This window comes from Muscardinus avellanarius, assembly GCF_963383645.1.
Source record: "Muscardinus avellanarius genome assembly, chromosome: 3".
Lineage (NCBI taxonomy): Eukaryota > Metazoa > Chordata > Mammalia > Rodentia > Gliridae > Muscardinus > Muscardinus avellanarius.
The window spans coordinates 47,033,706-47,048,397 of record NC_137788.1 but is presented as its reverse complement, the minus strand read 5'-3'; the positions used below and the strand labels follow the sequence as shown (position 1 = coordinate 47,048,397).

At 43.8% G+C, this 14,692-nt stretch overlaps 1 protein-coding gene across 1 annotated transcript in view; it reads left to right on the top strand.

Moving 5' to 3' along the window:
* The window catches only part of USP24 (ubiquitin specific peptidase 24), a gene marked incomplete at both ends in the record, with an annotated part of 137,394 nt that extends 127,016 nt beyond the window's left edge, over positions 1–10,378 (top strand). The window contains 6 exons of the mRNA XM_080690941.1: positions 618–684; positions 3,203–3,281; positions 6,580–6,655; positions 7,653–7,739; positions 8,051–8,161; positions 10,316–10,378. Coding sequence (XP_080547067.1) covers positions 618–684; positions 3,203–3,281; positions 6,580–6,655; positions 7,653–7,739; positions 8,051–8,161; positions 10,316–10,378 — 483 coding nt within the window. The remainder of the gene's footprint in view (positions 1–617; positions 685–3,202; positions 3,282–6,579; positions 6,656–7,652; positions 7,740–8,050; positions 8,162–10,315) is intronic.
* Positions 10,379–14,692: the final 4,314 nt, after the last annotated feature.

Genomic DNA, 14,692 nt, shown 5'->3' with positions numbered 1-14,692 from the left:
AGGCATTGAAATGATTTAGAATGAGAAAATACAACATGGATGCCATTTATTAAACGCTCATCTTTCTGGTCCTACCTCCCTCTGAGCCTAGTACTTTTACAAAATTCATAAATTGCAGCTCCTCAAGGATAGACCTGTGCATTATTCAGCTGATTCACACCAAACCCATATAGTTTCCTGCACTATGTTCAATCCAGTGCCAAGAACTAAAAATACAGTGACCAGGGAGACACATCCAGCCCTGTGGAGCAAGGCAGAACTCCTCAGAACATCAGCTTTAAGATAGCCTGTCTAATAACAAACTTTAATACATTCTAAGTAAAGAGGTTAGAGAATAAAACTCTAGTCCTTAAGATCATGAGACATAAGTCCTTCCAGCCCACAGGGAACTACAGATAGAGGATACATGTAGGAACATGCAGATAGGAAGTGAATGGGTCTGTAAGTATTGCTTAACAGTTACATCTTAGCTTAAAGGTTGAAGCATGTGAGATACATGGCGATGCCTGTTTGTTATGTCAGAGGTTGATCTCTTCGATAGAACTGTGAAGGAGGCACCAATGGCTGTTGCACAGGTGTTTTTCTCATTCACAGCCTTCATTTCCTTTCTCTTAAAGGTCATTGAAGATCCCATCCAAGTGGAGCGAGTCAAATTTGTGTTTGAGACAGAAAATGGATTATTAGGCAAGTATGCCTGGCCTCATGAACAGTGCACACATACGTAACCTGATGTCCTGCTGCTCTCCTCGGCCTGGATGAGCAGTGGGCCTGTAAGAAGTCTGCTTTGGGCCACTGGGGTCCTGCATCCCAGGGGGGGAATAAAAACCCAAGGATCTTACCACCTTGACACTCTCCTACTTTTAGTCAGACAGGTGCAATTGGAGTCTTTTCCCCTGCTCAGGAGTATTGCTACTTTGTCTTGGCAAGCTAAAGAACACTTTCCAATGCTGGAAATCATTCCTTCCATGTCACAGATGGTGTTGTTAATGTCAGTTGATTGATTAGAAGTTTCTCACATGAATGACAAGAGTCTCAATAATTTTTGAAAGTATAGGGTGGTTGGAGAGTAAGAAAGAGCTCTCCTCCTTTCACCAGTGTCTTCCTTTTATTGAGGGTTTTAACCAAAATATAGTTTAAAAAAAAAAAGGAAGGAAGGAAGGGAGGATGGATGGATTAATCATAGGACACAGCAAAGCAGTCATGGGATGAGTCAGGGAAAAACATTAAGGTGGCCACAGATGAATTAGGAAAGGAAAGATAAACGAAGTTTTCAGGATCCCTATTTATTGTTGTCATTTGGTCCTTGGGTGGACAGAGTGTGTCCCTCCCAAGCCGGACAGAGGTAACCTTGGAGCTGGTGACTAAGAAGGCTTCTAGTACTACCATTCACCAGCCACTGCAGAGGAAAATAGACTCAGTGTTGTGAACACATGATGCATGCTTGTCTTTTGAATTGTTCTGTTAATGTACCTACACTCCTATTGTCTGTGCATGAGAGTTTTTATCGGGGATTTTATTAATTTTAGAAGGCCAACTCAAGCTTTAAGAAACTTGTTACTAGAGAAGGCTTAATAAAAACCTGATCCCCCTCCCACTATTCATTTGTATTTCCAGTTAATCCAAGTCACCTTAGATTTTGCTGTGTAGTCATGTTCCACATAATAACATTTTTATCAGTGATGGATGTGTTACGTAAGATTGTGTCACCTGCTGGGCATGGTGGCTCACGCTTATAATGTGGACACCCTCAGCTACTTAGGCCCTTTACAATTCAGTGAGACCCTGTTTCAAGATAAAGAATAAAAAATAGGTCTGGGGGTGTCACTCGGAGGTAAAATGCCCCCTGGGTTCCATCCCCAGTACCACACACACAAAAAAAAAGAATATGTCACATAATGATGTAGCAGCCTTTTAAGAAAAGATGATTTAGGGTCTCCTTTATTGCAGAAGGGAGATTTAGGTTAAAAAGATTCATAGCTCTAGCTTTTCAGCACTTCCTCCCCTTTTACAGAGGTGTACTGTAGTCAGAACAGAATCCAGGCTCCCTGAAACTTGAAAACTATAAACTCGATGAGAGAGAGCAGGGACATGTGTTGTTTATTTTTAAATCCCTAAAATGCAGAACAGGAAATATTTGTTGAATGGAACTAATGTCATAAGCTTCCATTTATTACACCGTAAGTGTTAAAACTACTCTTCTCTAGGTAGCATGGTGTAGGGATAAAAATTTTTGAATAATAACTAAGTTTAAATTATAGTTCACTGGGTTTGCAGCCAGCCTCAGCTACTTAGTGAGGCCCTCCACAACTTAATGAGACCCTATTTCAAAATAAAGAATAAAAAGTAGGGCGGGGGGTTAGCTCGAAAGTAGAATGCCCCTGGGTTATATCCCTAGTGCCACAAAAAGAAAAGAATTATGAATTGTAGTTCAAAGCCGGGTGTGGTGTCATACGCTTATAATCCCAGCATTCGGGAGGCTGAGACCCTGAGGATCATGGTTCGCGGACAGCCTAAGCTACTTAGGCCCTCTGCAACTCAGTGAGATCCGGTTTCAAAATAAAAAGAATAAAAAATAGGGCAGGGGGTGTAGCTCAGAGGTTGAATGCCCCTGGGTTCCATCCCCAGACCCGCAAAAAAAAAAAAAAAACCTTAGTTCAAAGTTAGGTATGGTGACACGCACTTATAATCCTAGTACTTGAGAGGCTGAGACAGGAGGATCGCAAGTTTGTGACCAGCCTCAACTACTTAGTGATGCCCTCCACAACTTAGACCCTGTTTCAAAGTAAAGAATAAAAAATAAGGCTGAGGGTGTAACTTGGAAGTTGATGCCCCTGGGTTCCATCTTCAGTACTGCCAAAAAAAAAAAAAAAAATTGTTGTCCATTTTCAGTCCTACGTATGTTTTAACGTATTTATTCTTTATTTTCAAACAGGGTCTCACCGAGACCCATCCCAGCTTCCCAAATGCTGGGATTACAAGCGTGTACCGCCACACCCGGCTTTGTTTTAACATATTTAAAGTAGCATTTCTACCCATTAGAATTTGGAGGATTCTGTTGAGTCAGGCATCACCATGCTTTTGGTTAAATTGTTCCCTATTGACTTATCACAATAGTGTATAAGTCTTTAGAGCAAGAGAGCTTGCTGTTAAGTGAATGTAGTCTGACTTGGATGCATTCTTAAATGTCCCTCTCTTCCTTCAGCTTTGATGCACCACAGCAACCATGTGGACAGCAGCCGCTGCTACCAGTGTGTCAAGTTTCTTGTAACTCTTGCCCAAAAGTAAGTGACTTAAAATGCAGGAACAGTGTGGTGTTTTAACCACAAATCAGGTGTAACTGAAAAAAGAATCTGCCTTGTTTTGTTACTTTAAGAGTCTGACTCAGTCAGCCAGGCATTTTTGGAAGTTAGAGCAAATGATCTTCCAAAAAATATGAAGAGGATGTGTTAAAAGAGTAACAGATCCCACAGAATTTTAAAAAGAAGAAAAACTAAACCAAGAGGCCTTATCATCAGCAGGGTAGGAATCAAGCAAGTTTGAGGACTTTAAGAACGAGTGTTCATAGACCTTCCTTAAGTCTCTTATTAATATAATTCAACTACCATCTCTAAATTTAATTTAAGAGGCTCTGTGTGTCCTCAATTTCAAAATAGCCTCTCAAGAGACAAAATCTTGTCACCTATAATTATTGAGTATTTGTGAACATAGGCTTTGTGCAAAGTATTTTACCTATATTATTTAATCCTGCAACAGCCTCATGAGGTAGGTATGTAGAGCTAAGACTTGAACACAAGCTGAGGGACTTCAAAGTGAAGATGTTTTTTGTTGTCTGGGTTTTTTGTGGCAAAATATACATAATGTAAAATTTACCATCTTATTAACCACTTTTAAGTCTATAATTCAAGGGTAAAAACTGCATTCACACTGTTGTACAACCATCATCACTACCCATTTCCAGAATTCTTTTCATCTTCCAAAAATAAAGCTATCCACTAAACACTAACTCTCCATTTCCCTTTTGAAAACCATTCTAATTTCTGTCTCCGTGAATATGACTACTCTAGGTGCCTCATATAGGTAGACTCATGCAGCATTTCTTTTTACAAATGTTTTACTTCATTAGCATATGTCTTCATGGCTTATGTCAGAAGTTTCTTCCTTTTGAAGGCCAAATAATATATCATTGTATGCATACCACCTCTGTTTATTCTTTGGTTCATAGAAACTTGGGCAGCACAGATCTTAATGTTTTGATACCAAGACAGCTGAATATTTTAAGGAAATGTAAGTGATTTATTTAGGGAAGTGGAGGGAAGGCTGTGATAAAATAATACGTTCCAGAGAAAGAGTCTGGAACATTCTCTTCCCATTAAGTGGAAAATGGCAAGTTCTCTGTGTGGTAGGATTTATTTACTCTGAAAACTTTCCTCCTTGTGTGCATGCTTTTGGGGGAGGAAGCTATCTTCTTGCACAGCACAGCTTAGTGTGCCTGCTCGGTTTCCACCATGTTGGAAACTACTCCAGTATCTAAGTGAAACCTGGGTGCAGAGAGGAGTGTCTGAAATGGCAGTTGCAATGGGCAAATGGATCTCCTTATCTCTTCTCATGAAGGCCATTCCTTCCCCTGCCCTGGTCATCTCTTAATTTAACTACCGAACATCCCTCTTCAAAAGTAGAGGTCCTACTTTATTTCAACTCAGGGATCAGGGGCAATGTTCCATCTTCTGTAGCTTCTTCTAGCTGAACACAAATGTAGACACACCAGGTCCTCTTGCTCTTGCTCTCTGGAAGGGCAGGACCGCTTGGAAACAGACATGTTCTGGAAGGGTAGGTCAGTCCCAGGTCCTCCGAGTAGTTGGTTTCATTGCAGAAGGGTTGGTAGTTTGGCCCAAGTCTCATTTGGAGTTTGATAGCCTGGAGCTGGGAGGAAATAAATTTGATTAGCAAGTTTGGGAGACCAGAGCCAAGGAAAAAAGAGAAGGAATGATAAACAAAAGAGGCCATGAGGGGCAAAATCAGGAAAACTAAGACCATGTCTCCTCTAAGAAAATCAGCTCTGGGTTTTCTATTCCATAAATTGTAATGCCTAATTGATTAGCTTAGCCAGAAGTAAAAGCGACCTTCAGCAGGAGCAATGACCTACTTCTTGAGGAAAGCAGCCAGAACTAGAACTTAAGGATTACTTATCTGTTTCCTTTTTTAAAGAGAACCTCAAATCATCTATGAGCTCGCAGTTCAAAAAAGGTTTGGCTTGATCTTGATATTCAAGATTTTTTTTCCCTCTGGGCAAGATTTAACTTGTGTATGCTGGGTCTAGCTATTGATCCTGGTGCCTTTTTTGCTTTTTGAGTAGAGAAAAGAACAGAAAAGGGGGGACCTCCAAGAGAGAGTTAAGTAGGATCCTGGAGATTTATCCTTCTAAGTTTTAATAAGTGCTTGGCCCCAGAGAGAGATGTTACTGAGCTTTTATCTCCTACTTCTTATCATAGGCATGAATTACCTGTTGGAACTGACAGAGAAGTTAAAAAGTGGTTAGGCCAGGTCTTTCTGTATTAAGCATCAGGTCAGTGTAGAAGAGTGGTTTATCATGTAATGCTTTGAAAGAACTAAGCTGGAGATGAGTGTTTGGATCAACTTAAGAGTCTGAGAAGAGCTATAGGGAGAAGCTCTAGCCACGGTAGTGAAGTTTCTTGACAGATCTTGCCTAAAAGTCTGGTTGGCTCTTTCAACCTTATAAGAAGTCTGGGATCTTCAAGGAAAGTGGAGGAAATACTTAACTTCACTCTCTGGGGTAACTTGGCATATAAACATAGGTCAGTTACCATTCTGTAGGCAATCCAAATCAGAGATGGATTTCTTTGAATAGGGTCATTAGCACCTTCTGTGTACATTCTGTTCCGGTGGGAAAGGCTTTTACCTGGCCTGTGAAGGTATCAATAAAGATAAGACAACTGAATTTTAATGTAATTTTAATTTGTGTTTCAAAATAAAACATATTGTGCTGTAGATTAAATAAGAGTGTTTATAAAGAGAGCATTTGAGCCGGGCATGGTGGTGCACACTTGTAATCCCAGCATTCAGGAAGCTGAGACCGGAGGATCACAGTTCACGGACAGCCTCAGCTACTTAGTGAGGCCCTCCGCAACTTAGCAAGACCCTGTTTCAAAATAAAGAATAAAATATAGGCAGAGGGTGTAGCTCGGAGGTCGAATGCCTCTAGGTTCCATCCCCAGACCCACAAAAATTTTTTTTTAAAAAATTTAAAAGAAAGTATTTGGCTCCCAGGCATGGTGGTACATGTTTGTACTCCCAGTACTTGGGAGGCTGAAACAGGAGGATCACAGGTTCCAGGACAGCCTTACCAAGTAGTGAGACTCTCAGCAATTTAGTGAGACCCTGGTTCAAACTAAAAATAAAACAGGGCTGGGGATGTAACTCAAAGGTAAAATGCCCCTGAATTCAATCCTCAGTTCCACAAACACACACATACTCAGAGAGAGAGAGAGAGAGAGAGAGAGAGAGAGAGAGAGAGAGAATGAGAGAAGGCATTTGGCTAATCAAAACCTCCTCAATCACCAGGTGTCCTACTGCTAAAGAATACTTTAAGGAGAATTCACACCACTGGAGCTGGGCTGTGCAGTGGCTTCAGAAGAAGGTAATTCATTCTGAACTTCTTTAGCTATAACATAGGATTCAATAAAAGCACATTTTATCAGGAAATATTTCCTAAACCTAATTCATAAACTGACCTCAAAGCATCTTCAGACCTCAAACATTTCTTTAGTGCAGTCAGTACCTACTTGTATGTATTAAATTTGCCTTAACACAGTCGTCTCTCCTTATGTGTTCCAAGACCCCCAGTTGATGCTGAAACCAACTACAGTATTGAACCCTAGATAAACTATGTTTTTCCTCAGATATACATATCTATGATAAAGTTTAGTTTATATGGTAGACACAATAAGCGAGTAACAGCAACTAATAATAAAATAGGGGAGATGAAGGAAAAATAGAAGAGTTATAATAGTATACTCTCGTAAAACGTTGTGTGGATGTGGTCTCTTTCTCAAAATACCATACTGCACTGTGCACACCCTTCTGGTGGTGATGTGGAGTGATGTGTGCCAGCGTGGCATGAGGAAGTGAGGTGGAGGACGTAGGTGTTGTGACACAGCGAGGTTGCTGCTCACCTGACGTGTCATCAGTGATGAAGCCCACTGTGCCGGGACACGGCCAGGCAGGTAGCCTGTGTCACATAGGTACATTGCTGAGAATGGAGTGATTTACATCTAGGGCAGGACAGGGTGGGACACTGACTTGTACACAGTTTAAAGTTCAGGAATTGTTTATGTCTAGAATTGTTTGTTTTAAATATGCTTGAACTGTGGCTGATCACAGGTAACTTAAGCCCAGGGAAACAGGAAACAGAGTGAGGGAGGACTGCTGAGCACGTATCTTTGTAGGTGAAATGGTTGGTGGTGCTCTGAGAAGTAGTACCTCCTGAGATAGTGAGGGAGGAAACCCTCCCTGACCTCCTCAAGGTCTGGTGGTCTTGGTCCCCCTGCTGTTTAACTCTCATATCTAATGATAGAAACTGTGGGCTCGTGGGGCTTATTTTTTACCTTTGATGGCTTACTTGGCCTTTCTTCCAGATGTCAGAACATTATTGGACACCACAGAGTAATGTCTCTAATGAAACATCAACTGGAAAAACCTTTCAGCGAACCATCTCAGCTCAGGTGATAATATCTCTGTTCTGGTGTTTTGAAATTCCTTACACAGGATTATCAGAAACCACAGCCCAGAGAAGATGTGGGTTAGAAACAAGAACAAACAGAAGCAGCAGTTGAATTTCTGTGAAAAGACAGGGTGGGGTATACTTAACAAATCCATGCTAATCATTTGCGTAGAAGGAGAGTTTTGAAGGTTGGCCCGTCTGGTCCCAGCAGGGCACAGAAATTGATGGGTATTGCGGTCACAGTGAACCAAGCCGCCATGCTGGTGGCTGATGCGGAAACTGACTTTATGCTTATGTTTAAATTTTCTGCAGGACACATTAGCATATGCCACAGCTTTGTTGAATGAAAAAGAACAATCAGGAAGCAGTAATGGGTCGGAGAGCAGTCCTGCCAATGAGAACGGAGAGAGGCACTTACAGCAGGTATACTTGGGGACCTACCCTTGGCTGAAGGACAGTGCCTGTGAATAACCTTTCAAATCTCCATAGTCACAGAAGCAAAGATGCTCCTCTGGTGTGTCTAAAGGACTGCAAAGCTGGTCAGTGTGGCAGTATGAAATGGTGCAAAGCTCTGGGGTGTCTGGCCGGCCACACCAGTCAACCTGGACATGGTCCCAGTGAGGCCAGGCCACATGCATATTGTTCTAGCTTGTTCCCTTCATCTTGCCAGGTTGCTAAAAATCTCTATCTTGCTTTCCCCAGCTTCCTAGAAATATAGACCTTTGAAAGGAAAGGCCTCATGCTACCGAAGTATGCCAGCTTGCCAAGAAACTCAGAATGATTAAATTTTTTAGTTTTGTTTTTGTTCTTGATTTTCAGTGCTGGGAATCAAACCCAGGCCTTGCACATGCTAGATAAGTCCTCTACCACTGAGCCCCAGGCCCTGTGAGCTTTTATTTTAAACAAAAACGTGTTCATTATTCATCACTAGAGGAATGTTTATCAAACACCTGCTACATGCAGAATACTGAACTAAGTGTGAATGTGATTCTTCATTACATCTCTTCTAGTCTATGGCCTTTTGTGACGGTGTCTCTTCTATGACCATCCCCATATACCATCTTGAAATGTCCTAAGTGTTGCTCTTTCTAACAATGTTTCAACACAGTTCCCTCCTATCCTATTTAATGGGGGAAAAAAACCCAACCCTTTCTTCCTCCTTGTTTCCTCGCCCTCTTTTCTCTTCACTGCCAACCTTTTCCTAATTCCTTTTCCAAAGAATTCTCTAAACTTACCTGTCCCCATTTCCTTATCTCTCATCCTTCAGCCTCGTCCAGCTTGACTCCCTCCCTCCTCACTCCATGGCTGGGGCAGCAGGCAGCTCATGCTTCCCAGTCCTCATCTTGGTGGCTCGTTCAGCAGCATCTGACACTATGAAGCAGTCTCTTCTGTACCTCCCATGGCACCTCACTCCTAGATTTCCTCAGACCCCTCTAGCTGTTTTTTTTTTCTTTTTCCTCAAACTCCTTCCCATTCCTACCTCTAAGGCTCCCCGTAGATGTCCTACAAGTCTCCATCCTGTGTCCCTTTGTCCTCTGCCCAGTGCTTTCCTCCACACCTACTACCATGGGCTTCTGAGCTCCAGGCTTGAACATATATAGCTTTTGTTCTTGACTCTCCACTTGCTTTGCTTCAAAGACAGCTCACACTCAACGTGCCCAGCCCCTCTTCACCGCCCCACCAAAGCTGGTGCCCCATCAGATTTCTCATCTCACACACAGCACACTTGTGTGCCCCGTGGAGCCTGGGCATGCTAGGCATCCTTCAGCCAGCTCCCACGCACACTGTGGTTCTTTTAAACAGCACTCACCCTGTCTTGGTCTGGCCTAGACACCTTAGTCAGAACCTCAGTAAGAATCCCTACCTCCACTCGTGCTTCTCTAGTTCACTTGCTGAAATCTTTCAGTTGCTTTCTGCTAAAGGCTAGAATCCTCCACGTAGTCCTGCTTGATTTGGCCCTGCATACCTTTCCCTCTGACATTCTCTAAATTTTTGCCTATCAAATGTTTTGTTCTTCCACCAAAGACCCGTCCTCTCACTACCATTCTAACTGCCTTCTCAGCCTGAGAAACCTTCCACAAGAAAAGTGTTCCTTCTCCTCCCCCATCTCCAGCTAGATACGTCTCAAGATGCATGATGGATCTGTACAAGTATTTAAGTGTATAAAGCAAAAGCCACACAGCTGGTGACAGAGCCAGAACACAGACCCAGGAATGGCCCAGAACATATGTATGTGCCAGGTGCAGTGCCTTGCTCAGAACACGTATCAGTAATGGCCAGTCCCTCTCTTCTCTGCCCCAGTGCTCACTTGGAATTGTAATGAGACCTGCCTATGTGGCTGGAGAATTGTGGTGTTAGGCAAGTTGTGGGCTGTTTCAGTGACCAGTGAGATGAAAGCATCTTGCAGTCATGAGTTGTCAAGTAGAAGCTACTGTAGTTACCCTTGTATGTTATTACCCTGTAGTAAGCATGCAGTTGAGTCCTGTAGGAGGGTAAGTTTAAGTTACAGGCCCCGAATAAGGAGTCAGTATAAAAAAACTTCTTTCCCAAACTTTAACTTTCTGTTTTGTCCCACAGGGTTCAGAATCTCCCATGATGATAGGCGAATTAAGAAGTGATCTTGATGATGTTGATCCTTAGAGGAGCATTCCAGCACTTGACAAAGCCAGGATGCCCAGCACCTTTTGGAAACCAGAATCTCATTCTCAGAGAGCCTGGAGACTGTCCTGGGAGAGCTGCCGTGACTCTGGAGGGCGGGTCTTAGGGAAGACTTCCTTGACACCAGAAGGCTGGGCCTGCGGCGGCAGAAGACCCAGCAGCTGCCCACGGTGCAGTCCGTACGCCCACCCACATTTCTTGGAGATTTTAGGAAATAGAGTTGATGGCAGACTTTTCTCATAAGAATGTGCAAGAGTGAGGGTAAAGTTATTTTCTCTATGATGCCACAAAAGAAATTCCTTTGGTTTTTATATTTTAAGAGAAAAGCAAGCTGCCTTTAGGTATGTGGGGGCACCTTTTTAATCTTGCAGTAACATTGCATAGGAACATCTGGTTAAAAATGATGTAAAGATATGTGGTAAAATTCTTTTTCATTGTAAAATAGTAGTTAAAGAATTCATTTTACACAGACCTTTGTATTTAATATGTCTCCCTCTTGTATAGAACTTCCACTGGGTCTAGTTGAGAGCCCTGGGCAAAAGCGTGGAACTTGATGAGATATTACCAAGATCAGAAATTGGGAAATTATTAAGCTCTTTAAGGTATTTTCTGACATGATGAACATTGAAAAGAGCAATAAAAATGCTGTGTTTTTCAAAAGATAGGGTACATCTTTGACATTAGTCACTAAAGAAGTTATATGTTGTTCCCAAAACAAATTTTAATAACAGCAAAATAAGCACTTTAGTATATAATTTTATTGAGTTTTACTTCATAAAATTACCTTTTTAATGCTTGGAGACATATTGAATAAACTGTAGTCTTAAATCATGTGATCTGCAATCATTTGCTTTTGCCTAAAATGTAATTACTGATGCCCTTCATATTGGTTGTATGTGGAGATAAGCATCTACATTGGGAGACGTTGCTTTGTGATTTGCATCATAATTTTAATTCACAAATGGAACGTAAAACACTTTCTCCTCAACGTAACTAGTCAGTACTCAAAAGGCAAGGTTTAAGACTTATTTTCCCAGAAATAACTAGAAAGCAATGGATACCTATCCGTTGAGTTGTGATTCCAAGCATAGCATCACTCCCTCGTTTCAGGTTAGACACCAGCTCCCTTGGGGGGTGGGGGGGCATGTTTGCATCTCATATTTGGTACATTCTGTCTTTTGAATTGCTCAGATTTTCAGCCCCGTCTTGCCTTTAGTTACATGTTCTGCCTTATTTTCAATTCACCACACATGGGACTAGGGGAGCCTTGGGAAGTACCAGGCTGCCACTGTCCGTTAGATTTGCCAAGTCAAAGAGGCGCAGCCAGCCCCAAAGTGCCTTTGTGGTTGCTTCTGCGGTGGGGACATGTGACTGGGCAGACAGTTTTCACTGCTGGGCACTTTGAATAACCTTTTCCTTCTACTGTCAACTGTGGAAGTTCCTGAGCAGTCAGGCTTCATTTTGTGTAACTTACCACAGGCTAGTATGGATTTTGTCAAATACAGAAAATGGAAGGGCCAGCATTTAAGAGCAGAGCTGGGCCCTCAGAGAAGCAGAGGTGAGCAGCAATCTGATGGGTTTGGTGTTCTTGCAATTTCGAATGTGATATTCGAAAATTGATTCTGAATACCTGAATATCCCATGGCCTACTGTTTTCTTTCCCTACTCTAACCTCTCCACACCCATCCTCGAAAGATTGTGTGGGACACGCTTTGAAATACTGGTGATGATACATGGTAGGATATCATCACTGGTAGCTGCACTCTCAGGAGCCCAAGTTCAGGAGTGAAATTGCCACTTCTAGTCCCCTTATTTCCTATGGAAACAACGCCTTCCACCCCTGCACCTGCTGTCCTCGTGTAGAGCTGCATCAGGATCCCAGCGCCTCACTCTAGCTTTGGTTCATTTTGTTTTGTTGTTGCTGCAATGAGCATCGCTTCCATTTTTCCAGTAACCACTTCCTTACCGACAGCTGAGTCAACAAACCTGCTGAGGACTTTTTTTAATGTAGTACCACAAGTGACAATTGTGACAGGCTTGCCTTGGAAGAGTTGTCATTTTTACTGCCAATTTTTTGGATGAAGATGTTTTTATAATCTTATCTTTAACTATGGTCTGCAAATCAAGCAGGAATTGCACAATTGACTCAATGCTATATGTTCTCAAGAACTTCCCTTGGCCCAGGCCAACCTTGGGATGGCCTGCCCTGTCCCTGAAGGCACCCTGGGACGGACAGGTGCGCATCCCAGCGGGCAGCTTGCCCGGGACCCTCCCGTGGACTCGCATGGCCGCTGACAGCTAGAGTTAGTCGTAGGACCTAGAGCACGGAGCCATCAGACTTGCCGGCTCATCCCACTCTCCCTGCTGACATCGAGGTGTGTGCAGTACCTTTTGAGCTTGGAACAAGCAGACTGGAATTTTCCTCTGCTACCTCTTGTGTACAAAATCTTGTTTATAAAATTTTAAAAGGAAGTAGATAAGCTAGGGAAGAATCTTAACTCTAAATTTGGTTCATGCGTGGCAGAGTTCTTAGCTTCTAAGAGTATAAAATAAATTTTTCAAAAATGTAGAGTTGGAGTCTCCCTAACATTTTTCCGCAAGTATCAAAATATGGCCATGGGGTGGGGGCACTGAGGGCCTGGCCTGGTGTAAACAGGTGCTGTGGGTTCTTCTAATCCCCTACACTGATTGAGTAAAGACCACTCTGTTGAGTGGCTGTGGGTCTTCCAAGCCTTGGGCTCATCTCTCCTTGTCCCAGGACTCCTTGGCAAAGCTTGGGTGAAGGTGCAGAACTTGGGCTCATGGCCTACAGCCATTTCCCTCACGGCTGCAGCTCTCCTGAGGAGCTCCCCCTCGCCATATCACATCCCAGTCACCTGAGTTTCTTGGTCTGGTCTGTCTCATTCCTCATGTCCTACACCACTTATGTGGGTCTCCCTCCACCCCCATGTACTAACCCAGATAATCTCTCCACTTCTGGTGACCACCTGCCAACCATCTGCAAGAACCAATTCATTCCCTCCTCTCATGTCCCAAGGTGTTGGGGTACATGTGCCTGACATCCTGGGCAGGGGAGGAGGTGCTTTTGGACTACACAGCAGCATGGGTACTGGTGAGCCTGAGTACGGTTCAGCATTCAAGCCATTAGCCATGTTTCTACACACAACACTGAACTGTTAGAAATGGGTGTGGGAGGACTTCTGCCTTTGCAGCAGATCCTTTATTTCTGACATGGGCTGTGTTGAGGTACATCTTGCTGAGACAGTGATACCCCCATCTGAGGCCAGGCTTCATCTCAAATCACAAATGATGGGCAAGCACTGACTCCTTACGGGAGTAAGGAGCACGTACCTGTGATCCATGAACCTTCACTGTGCCTCACAGGCCCCTGCTGGGGGAGAGAAGGGTGGAAGGGAGTGGGGGCTTCAGGACTCAACAGCAAGCAAGGCAGCAGAACATCGCTCACGCTGCACAGGGAGGACCCCAGGCGGGAGCACCCCCACTGCTTGAGAAGCTACAAGGACCCCACTGCATTCCTAGAACCAGCATGAGGAGTTCACGTTGCAGTACTCATCAAATGCCTGCTTACCCCTTCAGCAAATTTACCAGTGCTGTGTATTTGCAAGACAACATCCTAGGCAGTGAAGGCCGGGCCAGAGTCATAACAACATTGCTTTTATTTTAAAAAGTCACATAATAAAATGCTACAAAACCCAGAATAAATATTGAATTACAAAAGCAAATCAGGTCTAGAAAAGCTTGCTATAAAAAGGAATCACAGGAGAGACCCAAAAGACAGCCCTTTGGGCTTGCTTGGGTGGGGTCGGGCGGTGCTCAGGGAGGGGACAGTCATCAGCTCCCCACTCCGCAGGGCCTTTCCTCCAGCCCACAGTGGGTCAGACTAGGACAGCCACTGGAGAAAGCCCTGGGAACAGAGGGCGAGGTGGAGGCTCTGCTCTCGCGGAGACCATGTCCCAGCCCCACTGGTACCTGTAAAGACAAGGTACTGAGACTGGGGCAGCAAGAGGCTTGGCTGGCTGGAGCAGCAAGGGAGGCCTGGCAACTCCTTCCGGACTGTGCGTGTGGCAAACACCCCCTCTCAGGTCATTTCTTCCATAAAGTGGGGTGCCAGTGCACCATATGGGGCAGTAGAGGGACTTAAGTGATATGGGGCATGTGCCCTGATGCCCTCCACTGCACACTGAAGAGCCGGCCCATGCAGAGGCTTGTCGCAGGTGCCCTGGGCAGGGTCAAAGCCTGGGATACAGCAGAGTGCAGGCGGCGGGGAGGAGTGGA